At 42.7% G+C, this 24,857-nt stretch overlaps 1 protein-coding gene across 1 annotated transcript in view; it reads right to left on the bottom strand.

The window, feature by feature from the left end:
* LOXHD1 (lipoxygenase homology PLAT domains 1) overlaps positions 1-24,857 on the bottom strand; it is a 134,087-nt gene that overhangs the window by 89,770 nt on the left and 19,460 nt on the right. The window contains exons 7-11 of the mRNA XM_075840641.1: positions 9,158-9,293; positions 6,208-6,368; positions 3,149-3,235; positions 2,160-2,295; positions 607-761 (exon numbers count right to left, since the gene is read on the bottom strand). Of these exons, the coding sequence (XP_075696756.1) occupies positions 607-761; positions 2,160-2,295; positions 3,149-3,235; positions 6,208-6,368; positions 9,158-9,293 (675 nt within the window). The remainder of the gene's footprint in view (positions 1-606; positions 762-2,159; positions 2,296-3,148; positions 3,236-6,207; positions 6,369-9,157; positions 9,294-24,857) is intronic.

Here is a 24,857-nt window from a genome sequence, read left to right on the forward strand (position 1 = left end):
CTTTTCCTGGCTGTAGGGACGTTTAAGACTCTTTGCCACCAGGGAGAGGGCACTTTGAAAAAAACTCTCTCTTTCTCCCTCTCTCTTTCTCTCTCTCTCTCTCGCTCTCTTTCTCTCTCTCTCTCTCTCTCTCGCGCTCTCTCTCTCTCAATATTCTGTATCTAGAAGGGATTATTGTGGGTTTTTTTTCTGTTGGCTCCCTGGGACTTGCACCCATCTATGTTTTATATACTGGTGCTGTTGGACTATCTATCTATCTATCTATCTATCTATCTATCTATCTATCTATCATCTCATATCTATCTCTATAAGTTTAATATGTATCTATCTTATTTTATATTTTCTGTACAGGTTTACTGTATACAGATGTAGCAGGGCCGAGTTTGTCATTGAACGGTTCTTTTGTGCATTATCTCAGTAGATTCTATGGAAAACCACATCATGATGTGACCATAAATTGTCTTGAATAGAAAACACAGCTCTGCTACATGTGTTTTTATTTATCTCTGAGGTGTCTTCCATGACCCTAGAACTCATTGTGGCAATAAAGCATGAACCCCCAGCTACTGTGTTGCTTTATACAGCCCGCCTTCACCCTGTACTTACATTGCCTTTTTCAAACTTGTTCATATTGTTTTTGCAGTCGATGAGGAATCGTTCCCCGGTATCCCCCAGTTCTCCGAAGAGGCAGATAAATACATTAGCATCAGTTCCACTTCCACTCACATTCCCGGTGTGAACAGTCACTCGATACTTCACCACTGAAGGGGATGAAACACACCAGTCAGATGAGGATCCCTGTATCTGCTCTCGTAGTATTCGGGGTTACACCGCACAAAACACCCTACGTTATACATTATTCAGCAATGGCAGCTGGTGAACACCCCACGGGTAATTCACACCAACGATCGACTTTCACTTCTGAAAATCTAGAAGGTCAAAGTTCACCTGCAATTTAGTCATTTGAAAAGTAAAACCAAAGTGTGTGTCATATCTTCTACTCCAGTCACATCCAGAGCTGCACTAAAAATTCAGTTTTACCGATACTGATCTTCCTATTATCCTCACATAACGTTGTTAATTCAGGTTCTGGAAAGAACATGCGCCACGACCTTTCATTGTAGAAGTTATGGTGTTTACACCTATCACTAAGCTGTGTAAAATGATGTAAACCTAAATAATTGAACATCATAAATAAGCAGTACCCCAGAGTACAGTGCTTTATGGCAGCTCAAGTTGTTTAGGATGGGCTGTCCAGGATAGATCTGATGTTGATGAACTTCCAATGACAGATGGCTAATTGTGAATGGATGCAGCTCTGGATGTGACTGGAGTATAAGCCATATACATATAGGAGTGCATGCAGGCGGCAGTACGAAAATCTGCAAATTATCCCAAGGCTTTGGAAATCCTCCACTTCTCCATCTTGTGTAATGTTGGTGGAGGCACTCAACTTTCTAAGGCCTCATTCACACGACCGTTGCCGTTGATCAGCCCGTAAACTGCGGATCACAGTGTCCGTATTTGGATCCGTAATACCTCAGAATTGCTTCCGCAACCGTTCCTTAAGTCTGTTTATTATGGCCGTGTTGTTTCCATGGGATATCCGTATTTTGCGTTCCCCACCAATAGATCGGTCATGTGATCGGATTTTGAAGGCGTTTATCCACAAAATGCGGACAGCACACGAAGGGTTTCTGTGTGCTGTCCATTATTTTTGCGAATGGCAGCATGGGTCCGCAAAATCGGACATGGATAGAACATGTTCTATAATTTCCGGAACAGCACAACACATCCAATTTAGAGACTCTCCAGCCTTCGCCACATCGCTGACCACTATCTGTTTCTTAGATTATTTTGTTATTCTTACATTTCATCTTTAATGTGATCCATTTTATTGCACTTTTCTAAGAGGGATTATTCTCTGGATTATTCGACTGCGCTATTGATTCCGTCAAAAACGACGGAACCCTGTCACAACGGTGACAAGCAGAAACCTTTAGCGACGTTTCCATCATAGCTCCTGATATACTTCAAAGCAAAGGTCCCACCTTTATAATGCAATGATTGATTGAAATTGAGCTATTGAAAATGTAGGATTTTTCACTAGCGCCCTCTGTAGGCCTATTCAGGAATTTTTTTAACGCATGAAGTCTCACCTGGTAAAACATTTGCCACCAATAGGCCCTGAGCTGGAATCTCTCGCACAATCTCATTGTCATCTTCATTGAGGTCCAGCCAGCGGCCACATTTGAAGTTATATTTCTCTTTGGTGAGTGTTTTCAGCAGCGTGACCTGTGATGATCCAGAAATAAAGTCAGAGAATTGATACAAAACTGGGCAAAAGGCTAAGTTATTCTGTAGGGGTGGCGAATATTCCAGAGGAGTTTGCGGTGGGCAGCGAGGTAGCAACATGAAGTTTATTAATATTACATGCAGTTTATACATTTTGGGCGCACATAGGGAGCCGCTCAGAAGAAGCTTTTAAGATATATGATACAATTCTTTCCTTTACCACTAAATGGAGCTCACTGCATGTGGATTAATTATTGAGTTCAGAGGGGGCAATATTAATCCCTATGCAGTGAGCTCCCCCTAGTGGCAGCTGAAGGGAGACATAATTTTATTATTTAGTTTAGTTACATAGTTGTGTCAAAGGAAACCCTCGACCACCCTACAATTTATTATATAATGCATCTATTAAGTTTGTAAAGTGTGTATGAAGGGTAGGCATTTTTCCATATCTATCGTAGGCACCAACTCACTTGGAAACCACCTTTAAAAATGCTGCATTTGCCCCTTCACATCTGTGGTTATGTTAGTATCACTTATGTAATTCTATACATACTGTAGATACAGCTACGACTTCTGATGAGACCATGTTAGATTGACACAATTATGTTTTTTTATTTATATAACGATGGGGAGCTATGACTCCCTGATCTTGCTAATAGTATGGGGGTCCCTATCGTAAGCCCTCTTGTATTGCCACAACAATTCTGTCGTTTTTGGTGCTTTGAGTATATGTTGAAAATAAGTCTTACACCCAATCTAAGAAGCTTTTATACAAGGCAACCCAGCTATTGTACACACATGTTGTATCACTAGCCCCTTCCCCCCTTTAAATCATATGAAAGGGGGGTCTTACTTTATTTAAATGCCAGCCACTGAATGCATTTCTCTTCTCGTGCCAAATCCTGAGTTTATAAAGGATCCCCAGGTCCGGGAGCTCGATCTGTACAAGATAAAATATTGAGTGAGGGTATGTGGAAACAGGCACACAGGATCATACCCGACACGAACTTCGCATCCTACATTTATTGGCAGCAGCAGGCAGGAAGGCAATACTGCAAGTGTGGAACCACACCCAGGCCCCACAACTTCAGGTTTTCCTGGAAAAATTATCCTTCATGATGAAGATGGATTGGGTGGAGGCTTCACACCAGAAGGAAAAAAGGGTTAAGACTTTCTTTCAGATCTGGGAGGGCTTTATTTCTCTACTACCCCAACGAGTAAAAGATAAAATACATACCTGCTTCCAACCCACTACATGGTATCAGAGGAGGAGGCTGGCTGGGGATATTATGCAATAGGACTTCCATACATGCCTGAGATAGGGTGTAGAAGGGGGGAGTGTAGACAACGAGGGACAGGAAATGGATGCAACAGACTTCTAAAAGGAGGACTGGGGGGGATAACACGTGGTAAACAGGAGAGGCGGCGGGCAATGAAGGTTTTATTTTTTGATAGTATGTTGGTTTTTATGTTTGGTTATGTGTCCGAGCAGTATGGCCCACGGTTGTGTGGCCGAGAAGGGGGCTAAAGTGCACGATTGTTCCCTCGCTGAGACGAGATAAGCACAATGGAGACGTGGTAATGACATGTATAAATTCTCGTTCTGTATAAAGGCACAGAGAATGTATGTACTTATCTGCCTGACTTGCAAGTCAGTATATGCTTTTCAAGTGCACTAAGTCGCCTGAGATCACTTTATGTTGTTATTGTGTTGTTTATATGGAAAATTAATAAAAACAAATTTTAAAAAAAAAAAAAAAAAAAAAAAAAAAAAATATTGAGTGAGTCAATGTCTAATAAAAATGGGAATATTTCACGGTAATATAGTACTGCAGTTACCGGTGGCTCATATCTCCCAGTATATAGATCTGCCTTTAATGGAAGCCAGACTGAGCACCTTGCCAATTCTAACATTGCTTTAAAAGTGTATCAGCTTAAAAGGGTCGCCTAGTTTAGAAAACCCATTGTTATAAACCCTATTGATGAATTCTGAGTTAACAGAGGGGGGTCTTCTGTTCAGGATCCTCATTTCTTGGCTAAAATAAAGAACGGTTACAAAGAGTGTCTCTCGCTCTGGAGGACCAGTCCGATCCTGTATTATACAGACAACCCATTAATATGAATAGGCACTGTGTAATGATTAATTTCCCCTGTGGTGGCGCTGCGGGGAAATTGAACACTTGCTGCTATAGTTCTCCACAGATTGAAGCGGATCACTGAGGGTCCCTTCTAACAAGTATGTATTGTCCAAAGCAGACAACCCGTTTAATATGCTATAGACATATTATAGCTGCAGGTCTGTACTCCTAATAGCTAAAACGACACAAATAAATATTGTGCCCTTTGGTTTATAGGATTGCTAACACAATATAGCAGACTCGCAATTATGAGTCCATTGTATTCATGAGGGGAGCTCTCCCCCCGCCTCTCTCTGCGGTGACCGACCGGTTGATGTGTGTGCATGTATACACAGCAGCCTGTCAATCACTAGCCTGAGGGGCGGGGATACAGTGGACTCATAACTATGAAAATCCACTGTATTCTTTTTAGCGAATCTAATAACCAAACAGCTCTAATTTTTTTGGGTGCCATTTTGGCTACTAGAAGTACAGACCGGTGCCTGTAATATGCTGCCCTTACATACGGCAGCATATTAAGCTGACATATCCGGTGGCATGGCTATAGGAGATGCAGAGTTTGCAGTCAAATCTGGGCACTGGCATCTGAGTTGTTCCATATATAGCCAATAAAAGGGCAGCAGAACCATGAAGGGCCAGTGAATAGGTATAATGAAAGCCATCTTATAAATAGATTCATGTATATGACTTATAGTCAATTAGATGTAAAATATAGTTTGTGTTTATAGGTAAAACAATAAATCTTAAAGGAACACACTGGGAAAAACTGATACACTGTGTCATGCCTAGTGCAGGGACTGAGGGGGTGGAGCATGACATAAGGATTTAAAGAACACCAAAGAGAGAATTCCTGTGTCATGCACCTCCCAATCAGGCCCTGCACTAGGCATAACATAGTCTATCAGTTTTGCCCTAGAGTGTTCCTTTAATTCAGTGGATAGGTTAATGATTCTAATTTGCTAAATAGGTGACAATTATTTTCCCACACAGACATTTCACATAGATATGTAACAATTAAGCTCCGCCCAGCATGAGGGCTAGCAATTTTTGCAGTGTAGTAGCAGCCAAGTGAGAATGATGCGGTTATGTCCAGCTTTCATCTACAATTTACATATAGAATTGATCTACATAAAAAAATTGAGTCACTTTGTTAATACATTCCATTTCATATCTTGTACTAATCCTGAGTTGTAGCCTGTATTATACACCAGAGCTGCAATTACAATTCTGCAGGCTTCAGAGCTGAAATCTCCCAGCAGTTTAGGTTCTAGTGATTTGAATTCTTGGACGTGTCATATTTACTTTGCTGTATAGGAACCTGATGTAGGAAAAGCTAACTGTCCCACTACATTACATGCGCTCAGCTTGGCGGTTAGGTGTGTGTCTGTCAAGAACCTTGTGGACTGTTTCCAAAAGCATCCAGCGGGATTGTGAATGTAGCTCTGGACAATACGTGGAGTTTTCGTAGTCTACCGCTTTGTTGCTGAGCTGTTTTTACACCTAGAAACTTGCATTTTCAAATAATGGCTCTTACAGGTGATCTGGGCAGATCAAACAGATCAAAAATGTCACAAACTGACTTGCGGCAGAGGTGGCATCCTGTTTAAAGTTACTGAGTTCTTCAGTACGACCCATATCACTACTAATGTTTCTGTATGGAGATTATGCAGTTGTTTGCAAAGGGTGTGACTGAAACACCCAAACTCAATAATTAAGAGCGGCGTCCACATACTTGTGGCCATATAGTGTATGTACACTGACTGCAAAATATTACCATGAACTTGTCTAATTGTCCGGTTTCAAAGTTGTCTGAGTTGTTATCCAGTCTCATTTCATCTGATTTCCCCTTTTCTCCATAGATCTGAAGAAGTATATTTGCGTCTGTCCCGGCATTTTTCACGTCACTTGTCCAAATCCAAAGAGACCATGGGTGTTCTGTAATAGAATTAGGAACTATTATAATGATGATACAGCAAGACAGAGACACTGGGGTTTTGGGGTAAGAAAGGTCAAGTACCAAAGTAGGTTGGGTCAGGTATTACAGTCAAGTTGCCAAGAGAGCTATATAAACATGGACTATATGTGTTAAAGAGGCTCTGTCACCAGATTATAAGTGGCCTATCTCCTACATAATCTGATCGGCACTAGAATGTAGATAACAGCAGTGGTTTTTATTTTGAAAAACGATCATTTTTTAGCAAGTTATGAGCAATTTTAGATTTAGTTTCTTAATGCCCAACTGTGGGTGTTGTAAAGAAGTGTATGAGGCTGACCAATCAGTGACCAATCAGCGACCAATCAGCCTCATACACTTCTCATTGTTCCAGCCCAGCATGATCCACAGTACAGTGAGATTGTGCAGTGAAAGAAGCTGGGCTGGAACAATGAGAAGTGGATGTCACTGATTGGTCACTGATTGGTCAGCCTCATACACCTCTTTACAACACCCACTTGGTCAAAAGTAAAAACACGCCCAGTTGGGCATTAAGAAACTAAATCTAAAATTGCTCATAACTTGCTAAAAAATGATCGTTTTTCAAAATAAAAACCACTGCTGTTATCTACATTCCAGCACCGATCAGATTATGTAGGAGATAGGGCACTTACAATCTGGTGACAGAGCCTCTTTAAAGAGGCTCTGTCACCAGATTTTGCAACCCCTATCTGCTATTGCAGCAGATAGGCGCTGCAATGTAGATTACAGTAACGTTTTTATTTTTAAAAAACGAGCATTTTTGGCCAAGTTATGACCATTTTTGTAGTTATGCAAATGAGGCTTGCAAAAGTCCAAGTGGGTGTGTTTAAAAGTAAAAGTCCAAGTGGGCGTGTATTATGTGCGTACATCGGGGCGTTTTTAATACTTTTACTAGCTGGGCGTTCTGATGAGAAGTATCATCCACTTCTCTTCAGAACGCCCAGCTTCTGGCAGTGCAGACACAGCGTGTTCTCGAGAGATCACGCTGTGACGTCACTCACAGGTCCTGCATCGTGTCAGACGAGCGAGGACACCGGCACCAGAGGCTACAGTTGATTCTGCAGCAGCATCAGCGTTTGCAGGTAAGTCGATGTAGCTACTTACCTGCAAACGCTGATGCTGCTGCAGAATCAACTGTAGCCTCTGGTGCCGGTGTCCTCGCTCGCCTGACACGATGCAGGACCTGGGGAAGTGACGTCACAGCGTGATCTCTCGAGAACACGGCTGTGTCTGCACTGCCAGAAGCTGGGCGTTCTGAAGAGAAGTGGATGATACTTCTCATCAGAACGCCCAGCTAGTAAAAGTATTAAAAACGCCCCGATGTACGCACATAATACACGCCCACTTGGACTTTTACTTTTAAACACACCCATTTGGACTTTTGCAAGCCTCATTTGCATAACTACAAAAATGGTCATAACTTGGCCAAAAATGCTCGTTTTTTAAAAATAAAAACGTTACTGTACTCTACATTGCAGCGCCTATCTACTGCAATAGCAGATAGGGGTTGCAAAATCTGGTGACAGAGCCTCTTTAAGCTCACCCAGTCGTATCATTTGAAGGGTTAAGTTAACCAATGTATATATAGAAATGGAGGTATACGAAGCCCATTATCATGCCCCCTGCATTGTGATTATTCATAAAATAATTGAGTTTGCCCCTTTCAATAATCCATGCTAACATTTTGACTCACAGTCACAACAAACAATTTATAAACTATAGACCAATGTTGTGACACAATGAAAGAGATCATCAGATGTAGCAGAGCTGAAAACGTGATTGAAATGTTTATTTTGTGCAACACTATGAGATATCAGTATGAATAGCTGCAGTCCTATGGAGAAAAAAAAGACATTAAAAAATCTGATATGGCACATTGGGACAGATTTACTAGAATTAGACTAGATGTGCCAAATTTAACACAGTGGCTCATGCTGGATCATAAATTTGGTGCATCTTTAAAAATGTCTGTCTTTATACCACCTCTTGATTGGCTTACTTTAGATCACCTAATTGTGGCAAAATTTTGTTTTGCGCATCTTAAGCGACAGCCTTTTCCCCTAAGCCATACCCCCTTGTTGGGTGAGTTACAAAAAGTGTCTAAAACACTTAATAAATGTGGAGTATGGCACATGCGCCGATATTCTGGCTCAATTTGATTAGTAAAGTTTCCCCATTGTACCTGGTACCAAACTCACCTCACCGTATTTAGAATTAAGCTCTGCTACATCCAAATATAAGGATTCCATTTTGTTAAAAGTAACATCAACAGCCCAAAACACTGCCCTAATTAATCTTTATTTTTGTACTAATCCTGTGTTACGTCATATTATATTATGTCTGATATTCAAGGTTACATTCAGATTTCTTCTGGTTGCCTCTTGTGATCAGTCAGCACTTGTTGACAGACACACCCTTAAAGGCGTTGTCTCACTGTAGGGATTGATGGCATAACGCTAGGAAATGGCCTAAATGTTTGATCATTGGTCGTCCAAACGCTGTGACCCATGACGATATCTAGAACGAAGTAGCAGCAACACTAGGAAATCAGAATATAACTTTGGCTTAATAGAGGCGACTTCTAGAGCCCTGTAAGAATGAAGTGTAAAAGAATAGGAACATATGGAAGAAAAGTAAAAATAAACAAGGCCAATGGTGGCAGGAGGATATCCTGATTTATATTAAAGGGACTCATTTGAGAAAAGTACTATATGAACCATGGAGGAATTTCTGATTTCTTCCTACATACTTTTCTGCCTTTTTTGACGCAGGGAAATCATTTCGTAGAGTTCTCGTTCTATCAACCCATCTCCTTCATCCACATCTAGCCATCTACCGCACGGGAAAGTCTGCTCAATGCCAGTGAATGGGCAGTAGACAACCACCTGTGCAGCGAAAAAAGATTACTCAGCCAATCTATATCCACATCTCTAATTATCACACAACATACAAACAAAAGGAAATGTAATAATGTAGAAAAAAAAAATCTGTTTTTTATTAGTAGCATAAAGTAATTTTATTGTTTTGTCTATAGGGGACAGTATTACAGTAGTTATAGTCTTGTACAGTACAGTGCAAAACTTTTAAGCAGTTGTGGAAAAGTGCTGCAAAGTAAGAATGCTTTCAAAAATAGAAGTGTTAATATTTTTTTTACCAATGAACAAAATACAAAGTGAAGGAATAGAAGCGAAATCTAAATCAAATCAATATTTGGTGTGACCACCCTTTGCCTTCAAACAGCATAAATTCTTCTAGGTACACTTGAACAAAAAGTCATGGATTTTGTATGATTATAGTCAGGTTTATGATTAACCAATTATACCAAACAGGTGATAACGATCATCATTTTCATATGTAGATTGAAACACTGTCATTAACTGCAACAGAAAAAGCTGTGTAGGGGCTTAAAACTGGGTGAGGAACAGCGAAACTCTGCTACAAAGGTGAAGTTGTGGAAGACATTTTCATGTCACAGGTCCACCATGGCAAGACTGAGCACAACAATAAGACACAAGGTAGTTATACTGTATCAGCAAGGTCTGTCCCAAGCAAAGAGTTCAAAGCAGACTGGGGTTTCAAAATGTGCTGTCCAAGCTCTTTTGAAGAAGCATAAAGAAACAGGCAACATTGAGGACCGTAGATGCAGTGCTCGGCCAAGGAAACTTAGTTCAGCAGATCAAATCATGCTTACTTCCCTTTGAAATCGAAAGATGTCCAGCAGTGCCATCAGCGACCCAGGTACACCCATCTACTGTTCGGAGAAGTCTGGCCAGAAGTGGTCTTCATGGAAGAATTGCAACCAAAAAGCCATACCTTCAACGTGGAAACAAGGCCAAGCGACTCAACTAGGCACAAAAACATAGGAATTGGGGTGCAGAAAAATGGTGGCAGGTGCTCTGGACTGATCTGGACAAGTCAAAATTTGTCTGTAACAGATGCCAGTTTGTTCACCAAAGGGCTGGAGTGCGGTACAATAATGAGTGCCTGCAGGCAACAGTGAAGCATGGTGGAGGCTCCTTGCAAGTTTGAGGCTGCATTTCAGCAAATGGAGTTGGGGATTAAGTGAGGAATAATGGTGTCCTCAATGCTGAGAAATATAGGCAGATACTTTTCCATCATGCAATACCATCAGGTAGGCATCTGACTGGCTCCAAATTTATTTTGCAGCAGGACCAGGGCTGGTGTCATAACCCGTCCAAGTGCTGAGGCCCACTGCCCTTCGGAGAGCCCATTCGGCCACCAGGTGCTGATGCTGCCGTCGTGGCACCTCCAGAAGTGGAATCCCCGGCAAGAGCGCTGCCGAGCCCCTGTCTAGGAGGCGGCATAACTACCGCTATAGCAGCATGCCCAGTGGCCCCGCTAGCAGATGCTATGTCTGCTACAGCGGTAGCGACGCCACATTCAATTGAATCTGCGTCCTTAGGACGCAGATACTATTGAACGCTATGGCAGAGCAGGGAGGTAGCTCCCTACTCTGCCATTTACTAGGCTATAGACTCCCAGGCAGAGTGCTAGTAGCGTTCAGCCTGGTACTCCGTTTCTGGGGTTGTACCTGACATCACTGTCTATGTATGGACAGTGATGCCAGGAAGAGAGAAGGAGTCCCAGGCAGAGTGCTAGAAGCGACTCCATCTTTGGAGAAGCCCCTGACATCATTGTCCACATATGGACAGTGATTTCAGGAGCAGAGCAGTGTCCCAGGCAGAGTGCTAGTAACACTCTGCCAGGGACTTTGGCTCTGGGATTGCCCTGGACATCACTATCCATATATGGACAGTAGAAAAAAGCAAGGATTGGAGCAGCATTGTGAACAAATGCCTGACTAGGCTGGTGCAGGGCTTCAAAAATAAAGGAGTGACCTCTCCTTGACTTGAAAATGCCTTCATAGAGGAGGTGAAACGTTGTGGTTCCATGTTGGATGAATAAATTCACTTTATTTTGAGTGCTGCTTCACGTTCTCTTTTTGCATATATGGACAGTGATGTCAGGGGCTTCCCCAGAAACGGAGTCCCGGAGCAGAGCCTTTACTAGCGCTCTGCCCGGGACTTTAGCTCTGCTCCGGACACCACTGTGTGGCACTACCAGGGGGGGGGCTATGTGGCACTACCCAGGAGATGGGCTGTTTGGCACTACCCGGGAGGGGGGCTGTTTGACACTATCCAGGAGGGAGGCTGTGTGGCACTACCCAGGAGGGGGGCTGTGTGGCACTACCCGGGAGGGGGCTGTGTGGCACTTTACTGCCACAGTGAGTTCGCCCGCAAATGGGCCCACTAAGTCTGTGTCACCCAAGGGCCCACATAAAACCTTGAGTCGGCTCTAAGCAGATCAACGGCTCCAAACATACAACCAATGACATTAAGAACTATCTTCTGCGTAAAGAAGAACAATGAACCCTGGAAGTGATGATATGGCCCCCATAGAGCCCTGATCTCAACATCATCGAGTCTAATTTGGATTACATGAAGAGACAGATTTGGGAAAGCCTACATACACAGAAGATCTGTGGTTAGTTCTCCAAGATGTTTGGAACAACCTCTCTGCCGAGTTCCTTCAAAAATGGTGTGCAAGTGTACCTAGAAGAAGTGATGCTGTTTTGAAGACAAAGGGTGGTCACACCAAATATTGATTTCATTTAGATTACTTTTCTGTTCATTCACTTAAAAGATTAAAAAAAAATATTAACACTTCTATTTTTGAAAGCATTTTTCCACAACTGCCTAAAACTTTTGCACAGTACTGTACATAGGGTCAGTATTATAGTAGTTATATTCTTGTACATTGGAGCAGTATTATAGTAGTTATATGCTTGTACATAGGGTAAGTATTATAGTAGTTATATTCTTGTACATAGGAGCAGTATTATAGTAGTTATATTCTTATACATAGGAGGCAGTGTTATAGTCGTTATATTCTTGTACCATAGGAGCAGTATTATAGTAGTTATATTCTTGTACATAGGAGGCCGTATTATAGTACATAGAGGGAAGTATTATAGTAGTTATATTCTTGTATATAGGGGGCAGTATTATAGTAGTTATATTCTTGTATATAGGGGGCAGTATTATAGTAGTTATATTCTTGTATATAGGGGCAGTATTATAGTAGTTTTATTCTTGTACATAGGGGCAGTATTATAGTAGTTATATTCTTGTACATAGGGGACAGTATTATAGTAGTTATATTCTTGTACATAGGAGGAGGTATTATAGTAGTTATATTCTTGTACATAGGGGGCAGTATTATAGTAGTTATATTCTTGTACATAGGGGGTAGTATTTTAGTAGTTATATACTTGTATATAGATGGCAGTATTATAGTAGTTTTATTCTTGTACATAGTAGGCGCTATTATTGTAGTTATATTCTAGTACATGGTAGGCAGTATTATAGTAGTTATAGTCTTGCACATAGGAGGCAGTATTATAGTAGTTATATTCTTGTACATAGCGGCAGTATAACAGTAGTAATATTCTTGTGCATAGGAAGCAGTATTATAGTAGTTATATTCTTGTACATAGGGGCAGTATAACAGTAGTAATATTCTTGTACATAGGAAGCAATATTATAGTAGTTATATTATTGTACACAGGAAACAGTATTATAGTAGTTATATTCTTGTATATAGGAGCAGTATTATAGTAGTTATATTCTTGTACATAGGGGGCAGTATTTTAGTAGTTATATACTTGTATATAGATGGCAGTATTATAGTAGTTTTATTCTTGTACATAGTAGGCAGTATTATTGTAGTTATATTCTAGTACATGGTAGGCAGTATTATAGTAGTTATATTCTTGTACATAGGAGGCAGTATTATAGTAGTTATATTCTTGTACATAGGGGCAGTATTATAGTAGTTATATTCTTGTACATAGCGGCAGTATAACAGTAGTAATATTCTTGTGCATAGGAAGCAGTATTATAGTAGTTATATTATTGTACATAGGAACAGTTTTATAGTAGTTATATTATTGTACATAGGAGGCAGTATTATAGTAGTTATATTCTTGTATATAGGAGGCAGTATTATAGTAGTTATATTCTTGTACATAGGAGGCAGTATTATAGTAGTTATATTCTTGTACATAGAGGCATTATTAGAGCAGTTACATTCTTGTACATAGGGGCAGTGTTATAGTAGTTATATTCTTGTAGATAGGTGACAGTATTATAGTAGTTATATTCTTATACACAGGGGCAATATTATAGTAGTTATATACTTGTACATAGGGGACAGTATTAAAATAGTTATATTCTTGAACAGAGGGCAGTATTATAGTAGTTATATTCTTATACATAGGGGGCCGTATTATAGTAGTTATATTCTTGAACATAGGAGGCAGTATTAAAGTAGTTATATTCTTGAACATAGAGGGCAGTATCATAGTAGTTAAATTATTGTACAAAGGGGCAGTATTATAGTAGTTATATTCTTATACATAGGGGAATTATTATAGTAGTTATATTCTTGAACATATAGAGCAGTAATATAGTAGTTATATTCTTGCAAATAGGAGGCAGTATTATAGTAGTTATATTCTTGTACATAGGGGGCAGTATAATAGTAGTTATATTCTTGTACATAGAGGACAGTATTATAGTATTTATATTCTTGTACATAAGAGCGGTATTATAGTAGTTATATTCTTGTACATAGGTGACAGTATTATAGTAATTATATTCTTATACACAGGGGCAATATTATAGTAGTTATATACTTGTACATAGGGGACAGTATTAAAGTAGTTATATTCTTGTACATAGGGGCAGTATTATAGCAGTTATATTCTTGTACATAGCGGCAGTATAACAGTAGTAATATTCTTGTGCATAGGAAGCAGTATTATAGTAGTTATATTCTTGTACATAGGGGCAGTATTATAGTAGTTATATTCTTGTACATAGTAGGCAGTATTATAGTAGTTATATTCTTGTACATAGGGGGCAGTATTATAGTAGTTATATTCTTGTAAATAGGAGGCAGTATTAAAGTAGTTATATTCTTGAACATAGAGGGCAGTATTATAGTAGTTAAATTATTGTACATAGGGGCAGTATTATAGTAGTTATATTCTTATACATAGGGGCATTATTATAGTAGTTATATTCTTGTACATAGGGGCAGTATTATAGTAGTTCTATTCTTGTACATAGGGGCAGTATTATAGTAGTTATATTCTTGTACATAGTAGGCAGTATTATAGTAGTTATATTCTTGTACATAGGGGGCAGTATTATAGTAGTTATATTCTTGTACATAGAAACAGTTTTATAGTAGTTATATTATTATACATAGGGGCATTATTATAGTAGTTATATTCTTGTACATATAGAGCAGTAATATAGTAATTATATTCTTGTACATGGGTGCAGTATTATAGTAGTTATATTCTTGTACATAGGAGGCAGTATTAGAGCAGTTATATTCTTGTACATAGGGGGCAGTATTATAGTAGTTATATTCTTGTACATAGGTGATAGTATTATAGTAGTTATATTCTTATACACAGGGGCAATATTATAGTAGTTATATACTTGTACATAGGGAACAGTATTAAAATAGTTATATTCTTGAACAGAGGGCAGTATTATAGTAGTTATATTCTTATACATAGGGGGCAGTATTATAGTAGTTATATTCTTGTACATAGGAGGCAGTATTAAAGTAGTTATATTCTTGAACATAGAGGGCAGTATTATAGTAGTTAAATTATTGTACATAGGGGCAGTATTATAGTAGTTATATTCTTATACATAGGGACATTATTATAGTAGTTATATTCTTGTACATAGGGGCAGTATTATAGTAGTTATAGTCTTGTACATAGGAGGCAGTAGTATAGTAGTTATATTCTTGTACATTGGGGGCAGTATAATAGTAGTTATATACTTGTACATATAGAGCAGTAATATAGTAGTTATATTCTTGCAAATAGGAGGCAGTATTATAGTAGTTATATTCTTGTACATAGGAGCCAGTATTATAGTAGTTATATGCTTGTACATAGGGGAAGTATTATAGTAGTTATATTCTTGTACATAGGGGGCAGTATAATAGTAGTTATATTCTTGTACATAGAGGACAGTATTATAGTATTTATATTCTTGCAAATAGGAGGCAGTATTATAGTAGTTATATTCTTGTACATAGGAGCCAGTATTATAGTAGTTATATGCTTGTACATAGGGGAAGTATTATAGTAGTTATATTCTTGTACATAGGGGGCAGTATAATAGTAGTTATATTCTTGTACATAGAGGACAGTATTATAGTAGTTATATTCTTGTACACAGGGGCAGTGTTATAGTAGTTATATTCTTGTACATACGGGCAGTATTATAGTAGCTATATTCTTGTACATAAGAGGCAGTATTATAGTAGTCAATGGCGGATTATAATATGGGCGGAACCGCACACACCGCAAAACTATGCAGCGCTGCTAGCTGCCGCGCTGTCCCGTTTCCAACTAAATCTGCGTCCGCAGGACGCAGATTCAGTTGGGTTGAATGCTGGAGCCTCGCTCCAGCATTCACTCTGCCGTGAGCGGCTCGGTGCAGGCAGGCGCGATGTAGTGACGTCATCGCGCCTGTCTGCACGGAGTCACTCACAGCACAGTGCAGAGGAGGAGAAGCATCCCCCCACCTTCGTGGGAACCGTGATAGGTAAGAATTATGTTTTTTTATTTATTAGGTACGTACATATGGAGGCATTATACTGTGTCACAGCTATGGGGGCATTATACTGTGTTGCAGCTATGGGGGCATTATACTGTGTCACAGCTATGGGGCATTATACTGTGTCACAGCAATGGGGCATTATACTGTGTCACAGCAATGGGGCATTATACTGTGTTGCAGCTATGGGGACATTATACTGTGTTGCAGCTATGGAGGCATTATACTGTGTTGCAGCTATGGGGGCATTATACTGTGTCATAGCTATGGAGGCATTATACTGTGTCGCAGCTATGGAGGCATTATACTGTGTTGCAGCTATGGAGACATTATACTGTGTTGCAGCTATGAAGGCATTATACTGTGTTGCATCTATGGAGGCATTATACTGTGTCACAGCTATGGGGCATTATACTGTGTTGCAGCTATGGGGGCATTATACTGTGTCACAGCTATGGAGGCATTATACTGTGTCGCAGCTATGGAGGCATTATACTGTGTTGCAGCTATGGAGGCATTATACTGTGTTGCAGCTATGAAGGCATTATACTGTGTTGCATCTATGAAGGCATTATACTGTGTCACAGCTATGGGGCATTATACTGTGTTGCAGCTATGGGGGCATTATACTGTGTTGCAGCTATGGGGGCATTATACTGTGTTGCAGCTATGGAGGCATTATACTGTGTTGCAGCTATGGAGGCATTATACTGTGTAGCAGCTATGGGGGCATTATACTGTGTTGCAGCTATGGAGGCATTATACTGTGTCACAGCTATGGGGCATTATACTGTGTCGCAGCTATGGGGGCATTATACTGTGTTGCAGCTATGGGGGCATTATACTGTGTTGCAGCCAGTGGCGTAACTACCGCCGTAGCAGCAGTAGCGGCTGCTACGGGGCCCGCGGCATGAGGGGGCCCGTGTCGCCCCCACCATGGCCGGAGGCTCCGCTAGCAGCCGCTATGGCTGCTACAGCGGGACGCCACTGAACAGTACGGCAGAGCAGGGAGGTATCTCCCTGCTCTGCCATTAAGCAAAAGACATGTATCCCCTATCCACAGGATAGGGGATACATGTATGATCACTGGCAGCGATAGGGAGAACGGGGGACTGAAAGTCCCCTGAAGTTCTCCATCACAAACCTCGGACATCCGGGGTCTGTGTCGGCAGCTCCGTAGAAATGAATGGAGCGCCGGTCCCGCTTGTGCGCATGCGTGACCAGCGCTCCATTCATTTCTACAGAGCTGCGCAGACGCCGGAAGTCAGAGGTTAGTCATGGAGAACTTCAGGGGGACGTTCGGTCCCCCGTTCTCCCTATCGCTGCCAGCGATCACACATGTCTCCCCTATCCTGTGGATAGGGGATACATGTCTTTTATTAGGACACACTGTAGGTCGCATTTTTTTTGGAGGGGGGATGCTGTATGGCGTTCCCTACAGGGGGGGGGGCTGTATGGCGTTCCCTACAGGGGGGGGACGCTGTATGGCGTTCCCTACAGGGGGGGACGCTGTATGGCATTCCCTACAGGGGGGGGGGGACGCTGTATGGCGTTCCCTACAGGGGGGGACGGACGCTGTATGGCGTTCCCTACAGGGGGGGCTGCATGGCGTTCCCTACAGGGGGGGCTGTATGGCGTTCCCTACAGACCCCCCTGTAGGGAACGCCATACAGTCCCCCCTGTAGATAACGCCAGACAGCCCCCTCTGTAGGGAACGACATACAGCCCCCCCCGTAGATAACGCCATACAGTCCCCCCCGTAGATAACGCCATACAGTCCCCCCTCTAGATAACGCCATACAGCCCCCTCTGTAGATAGCGCCATACAGTTCCCCCTGTAGATAGCGCCTTTCAGTCCCCCTGTAGATAGCGCCTTTCAGTCCCCCTGTAGATAGCGCCATACAGCCCCCCTGTAGATAGCGCCATACAGCCCCCCTGTAGATAGCGCCATACAGCCCCCCTGTAGATAGTGCCATACAGCCCCCCCTGTAGATAGCGCCATACAGCCCCCCCCTGTAGATAGCGCCATACGGCCCCCCCCTGTAGATAGCGCCATACAGCCCCCCCTGTAGGGAACGCCATACAGCCCCCCCTGTAGGGAACGCCATACAGTCCCCCCTGTAGGGAACGCCATACAGTCCCCCCGTAGATAACGCCATACAGTCCCCCCGTAGATAACGCCATACAGTCCCCCCATAGATAACGCCATACAGTCCCCCCATAGATAACGCCATACAGTCCCCCCGTAGATAACGCCATACAGCCCCCTCTGTAGATAGCGCCATACAGCCCCCTCTGTAGATATCTACAAAGGGCTGTATGGCGTTATCTACAGGGGGGGCTGTATGGCGTTATCTACAGGGGAGTTGTATGGCGTTATCTACAGGGGGGCTGTATGGCGTTATCTACAGGGGGGCTGTATGGCGTTATCTACAGGGGGGTTGTATGGCGTTATCTACAGGGGGCTGTATGGCGTTATCTACAGGGGGTCTGTATGGCGTTATCTACAGGGGGCTGTATGGCGTTATCTACAGGGGGGCTGTATGGCGTTGTCTACAGGGGGGCTGTATGGCGTTATCAAAAGGGGGGGTTTGTAAAAAAGGCACTATCTACAAGGGGGGGGGGTTGTGTGACACCCAGGGGAGGGGGGTCCCAGTCAAAAGTTTGCTATGGGGCCCAGTCTTTCCTAGTTACGCCCCTGGTTGCAGCTATGGAGGCATTATACTGTGTCGCAGCTATTTAGGCATTATACTGTGTCGCAGCTATGGAGGCATTATACTGTGTTGCAGCTATGGAGGCATTATACTGTGTAGTAGCTATGGGGGCATTATACTGTGTTGCAGCTATGGAGGCATTATACTGTGTCACAGCTATGGGGCATTATACTGTGTTGCAGCTATGGGGTTATTATACTGTGTTGCAGCTATGGGGGAATTATACTGTGTTGCAGCTATGGAGGCATTATACTGTGTCGCAGCTTTGGAGGCATTATACTGTGTCGCAGCTATGGAGGCATTATACTGTGTAGCAGCTATGGAGGCATTATACTGTGTCACAGCTATGGAGGCATTATACTGTGTCACAGCTATGGGGGGATTATACAGTGTCACAGCTATGGAGGCAATATACTGTGTCGCAGCTATGGAGGCAATATACTGTGTTGCAGCTATCGAGGCATTATACTGTGTCGCAGCTATGGGGACATTATACTGTGTCACAGCTATGGGGACATTATACTGTGTCGCAGCTATGGAGGCATTATACTGTGTAGGGTCAGCTAAAGGGAAAATTATACTGTGTAGAGGCATCTATGAAGGGCATTATACTTTGGGGGCAGCTATGGGTGGCAATATACTGTGGGGGCAGCTATGGGGGACATTATACTGAGCAATTACAAGAGCTGCAGGTCCAAGGGGGGAGACGCTGTGTAGCACTATATACAAGGAGGGTGGCGCAATGTGGCACTATAAACAAGGGGGGATTGTTGTATAGCACTATATAGAAGGGAGCGCTGTGTATCACTATATCTAAGGGGGATTGCTGTGTAGCACTGTATACAAGAGGGGGAGGGCAAGGGCCGCCATCAGGGGGGTATTAGTGGTACTGATGTGAGGGGCCCGGCCAAACCTAATTGAAAGGGGGGCCCGGCAACTGCCGCGACTTGCCTTTGGTAGAAAAAAACAGGCCCCTGCAAAGGGGCCCGTTTTTTTCACCAAAAGAATGTCGTGAGCTGCGGGCCCCCCCTCTCATGGGGGCCGTCAAACACCGCCGACCGATCGCGCGCACCCGCAAACTCCCGCGCGTGCTCAGCATATCCACCTAGTGTGTCCCTTATGATGTCGCTCCTGGAGCTGCTGCCTGTCTCTAAATAGGCAGTTGGTCCAGTAGAATTTGGAATTATTTTTTTTTGTGAACCAGCTTAAAAAAATACAAAACTTTTGTGTTAGGGCCTGTTCAATCACCGTTCGCTTCCGTTCCGGGGTTCCGTCTGAGGTTTCCGTCGGGTGAACCCCGCAACGGAAAGTGAAAGTGACAGCACAGCTTCCGTTTCAGTCACCATTGATCTCAATGGTGACGGAAACATCGCTAATGGTTTCCGTTCGTCACCATTACGGCTGGTTTTCGGTTTTCCGACGGAATCAATAGCGTAGTCGACATCATAAGGGTAGGAACACACTAGGCGGATATGCTGAGTAAATCTACACAGCTTATCCGCCCCGGTAGCCGCAGGGAATTCCGCCAGCAAAACTGCACCAAATAGTGGCGCAGGTTTTGTGAGGCATGTCCGCTGCGGGAATCCTGCAGGGAAAAAAAAGTTTAGACTTGCCCCGGCCGTAGTCCTGGTGACGCATCTTTTTCTTCTGAACGTAGCCCCGCCTCCTGGGATGACCCTGTAGACCATGTGACCGCTGCAGCAGTCACATGGGATGAAACATCATGACACGAGGCCGGGCTGCGCTAAGAATAGAGGATCGCGTCACCAGGACTACGGCCGGGGTAAGTCTAAACTTTTTTATAAATTTAAAAAAGTACCTTTTTTTTTTTCTCATTTGTGATTTTTGCGGCAGAACCGCAGCATTTCCACAACAGAGGAGCAGCGATTCCACAGAATAAATTGACACGCTGCGGCTTAAAAAGTCACACTGCAGGTCAATTTTTTTTGCAGCGTGTGGGTGAGATTTGTTCAAATCTCATCCACTCTGCTGCGACTGTAATACGCTGCGGATTTTCCACAATAAAATGTGTTGCATAAAATCCGCAGTGTTCATGCCTAGTGTGTTACTACCCTAAGGCCGGATTTACACAAGCGTGTGCTTTTTGCGCGCGCAAAAAATGTGGCGTTTTGCGCATGCAAAAGGTCCATAACAGCTCCGTGTGTCAGCAGCGTATGATGCGTGGCTGTGTGATTTTCGCGCAGCCGCCATCATTACGACACTCTGTTTGTATGTTTGTAAACAGAAAAGCACGTGGTGCTTTTCTGTTTTCATTCATAGTTTATACTGCTGCGGAAGTGCTGGGCGGGATTTTCACGCACCCATTGACTTCAATGGGTGCGTGATGCGCGAACAATGCACAAATATAGAACATGTCGTGAGTTTTACGCAGCGGACACATGCTGCGTGAAAATCACTGACAGTCTGCACGGCCCCATAGACTAACATAGGTCCGTGCGAGGCGCATGAAATCACGCGCGTTGCACGGACGTATTACACGTTCGTCTGAATAAGCCCTAACAATAAGGCCCAGTTCAGAGTCTTTGGGCCTTGATATTGACTCGATATATACAAAGGAAGGACCCTTGTAGTTGGTGGGCATATGTTTACATTGAAAAAATTGATTTGCCTACCGGCAAAAGAGGCCCTGTTTTCCAACTCTCAAGATTGAAAATAGAAAAAAAAAATAATATTTATTAGGTTTATGCAACAAGAACAAACTACATAGACGTAAAAACAAGGTCCAATGCTGACTGCAAATCGGCACAGTGCAGAGTATAAGGAGCCTGGAGTCAACGGCTGCAGCACGTTGCACTCAGCCCACAATTAGATTAGAGGAGTCAGCAGGACAAGTACTTAAAACAAGGAAGGAAGCCCCCCCGACATGTTTCGCTACGATGTAGCGTCTTCAGGGGTATCGGGGCTACTGACAGCGCGCGGCGAAAAGTCAGTGTTTAAATGTATAGTGGAGTTGCTCCACGTGTTCCCCTGATTGGCCGCCGGCCAATCAGAGACAGGGCAGGGGACAAGCCCTCTGATGGATGATGGACGTCCCACGCCACCAATGGCTGACTAGTTCCACTAGCCAATGGGGATAGAATAAAGCGCACAGGCGCATTAAGGTGAAAGCAAGTAAGTTACTGCTAATTGACTACTTGCTATTGACGCGCATGCGCAACAGCAAGAGTAGAGGTGATAGAGAAAATCCCACATTTCAGCGGCTGTCACAGTGAAATCACTGTCATAGTAATAATGGCCAATCAGAGAGGGGGCAACAGTCGAGCCCCCAATTAAGTAGTGGACGTCCCGTATCAACAATTGCCGACCACTCAGAACAGCCAGCAAGCTCACAGCAGGCGCACACTTGCATATCGATAAGATATAAACGTCATTGCGGATGAATGCACGCAATAACCAGGCCTGCACTCAGAGACAGTGTAAGGAGATCCAATATGCCGAGGAGCTATATTAATAGCCTGCCAGCGTGAGTAGTAGCGATTTTTGGGAGCGGATGGAGCAACTATATTACTCTGTAGCTAGAGGGTCTAATAAAGATGGCATAGACACGACTGTGTCAGTTCCTAAACATAGAGCTAAAATTATGTAGGAGTAGTTGTTGCCTACAAACTAAAGTACATAGATCAGTTAGTAGAATTGATGTAAAAAAATAGAATGAATGTTTGGTTCAAAAAGGGTCCTGTTTTATAAAAGAACAGGTCCCAAGATATCTAGTGATCATACATAGTACATAGGCAAAAGTGCCATTTTAGTGGCCGGTGGCCTAGACTCGTAACGTAATAGGCGCATATGTTTTCATAAAAACGCGGCATAAGTGAAGCCCTCATTAAGACCTCCTGGGCTAAGAGAGCCCATGCGATGGATCCAACGCGCCTCCTCCTGGAGCAGCTTACGGTCCAAATTACCCGCTCTTGGGCCAAGTTTAACCTGTACGATGCCCCAAAACTGCAACGAACTGATATCTCCATCATGAACATAACGTATATGTCTAGATAGAGGTGTATCCTCTCTATTATTAATGGTGCTGAGGTGTTTGGATATTCTCCTCCTCAGTTCCTGTATGGTCTTGCCCACATAAAACTTGGGACAGGAACATTTGGCGATGTAGACAACTCCCTTACTCCGACAATTAATGAATTGTCTAACCTGATATGTTCTATTATCGATGGGATTAGTGAACTGTTTGGTGGTAGGCATTAAATGGCAGAAGGAACAGCGGCCACATGGATGAGAGCCTATGACCGATGTCTTCAGCCAATTTTTGGAGACAGTGGATAGTCCAGTATGATGACTATGCACCAAGTAATCACGCAGATTCCTACCTCTGCGGTAAGTGATGGTAGGGACAGAAGGTACAAATCCCAAGAGATCGGGGTCGGACAAGAGGATTGGCCAATGGCGTTCAAGAATTCTACGAACCTGTTGGGAGCCCGTGTCAAAAGTACCAATACATCTGACACTGGCAGTTCCACAGGACCCAGTAGCGGCAGTAGTGTGTTGTATACTCGCGGATTTGTGTTCAGAAAGTAGATAATTTCTATTAGTGGCTCTTGCTCTGGCATAGGCTTTGTGTAGCCATTTCCTAGGATAGCCCCGTGCTAAGAATTTAATAAATAGGCCATTGCACTCTAGTTCAAAAGCCTCTTTATCGGAACAGTTACGTTTCGCACGAAGATATTGTCCGATAGGTATTCCTTTTTTAAGAGCAGGGGGGTGGTAGCTATCCCAATGCAAAAGGCTATTAGTCGCCGTAGATTTGCGTGAGATGTCAGTATGGACACCACCAACAGGGTCCAAGGAGATTTTAAGGTCAAAAAAAGTGATTTCTTTTTCGTGAATAACATGAGTGAATTTCATGCCAATGTGATTAAGATTAAGTGCATGCATGAAGTCATGAAAGGTGTTAAGGTCACCATCCCATAGGAGGAGAATATCATCAATATATCTCCCCCAGAAAAGGATGTGACAAGTGTAAAAGGCCAGTGTGTCAGTGAAAACCATAGTATCTTCCCACCACCCCAAAAATAAATTTGCATACGTAGGTGCGCAAATAGTGCCCATTGCTGTTCCTTTGATTTGCTGATAGAATTTATGGTTAAATAGAAAATAATTATGTGTAAGAAGAAATCGAAGAAGTGTTAGAAGAAATTTATTGTGTGTATGGAATTGAATACCCTTAGTACCCAAAAAATGTGCAACTGCTGTGAGGCCAAATTGGTGTTGGATATTAGTATAAAGTGACTCCACATCAATACTGGCTATGAAAGTGGAGGGGGTGACATGTATCTCTTGGATCCTGTTAATGGTATCCTTGGTGTCCCTTAAATAGGAAGGGAGGGTGGTGACAAATGGCGAGAGAATCTCATTCAGGTACATGCTTATGCCCTGGGTGAGACTATCATTACCAGATACAATGGGTCTCCCTGGTATTGGGCGGACCATCTTGTGAATCTTAGGCAGAGCATAGAAAGTTGCTAACGTAGGGGTGGAATTATAAATCCGTTTGAATTCCTCGTTACTTATCATATTTTGTATCTTAGCTGTATCGAGTAACACAAAGAGTTCATTCAAGAAAAGATCCGTTGGATTTTTGTCCAGAATTGAGTACGTAGTAGTGTCGTCCAACAGTTTGTGCACCATGGCCACATAGTCGTCATGATCCATAATGACGATATTGCCCCCCTTATCAGAGGGCTTAATGGTAATGTGTTCATTGTCTCGGAGTTCATCCAGAGCTATTCTCTCCATACTACTAAGATTAGAGAGTGCTCTCTTTTTGTCTGGTCTAATTTTTTTCAAGTCGGCACACACCAGTTTAACGAAAACGTCCAGGTGGGCATACTGTGAAAAAGGTGGAGTGAGTTTAGATTTCAGACGTAGTGATGAAAAAGGACCAACTGCTGTAGTAGGTCCAAACTCATTCTCGTATAATAGGCTTTCAAGATCCATGAGTGTATCACGTTCCATTATGTTACTGTCTTCCATATTAAAGGTATTATTTTTAAAGTATTTATGTAGAGCTATTTTTCTAGCAAATAAGTTG

The sequence above is a fragment of the Rhinoderma darwinii genome, chromosome 1, assembly GCF_050947455.1.
Source record: "Rhinoderma darwinii isolate aRhiDar2 chromosome 1, aRhiDar2.hap1, whole genome shotgun sequence".
Classification (NCBI taxonomy): Eukaryota; Metazoa; Chordata; class Amphibia; order Anura; family Rhinodermatidae; genus Rhinoderma; species Rhinoderma darwinii.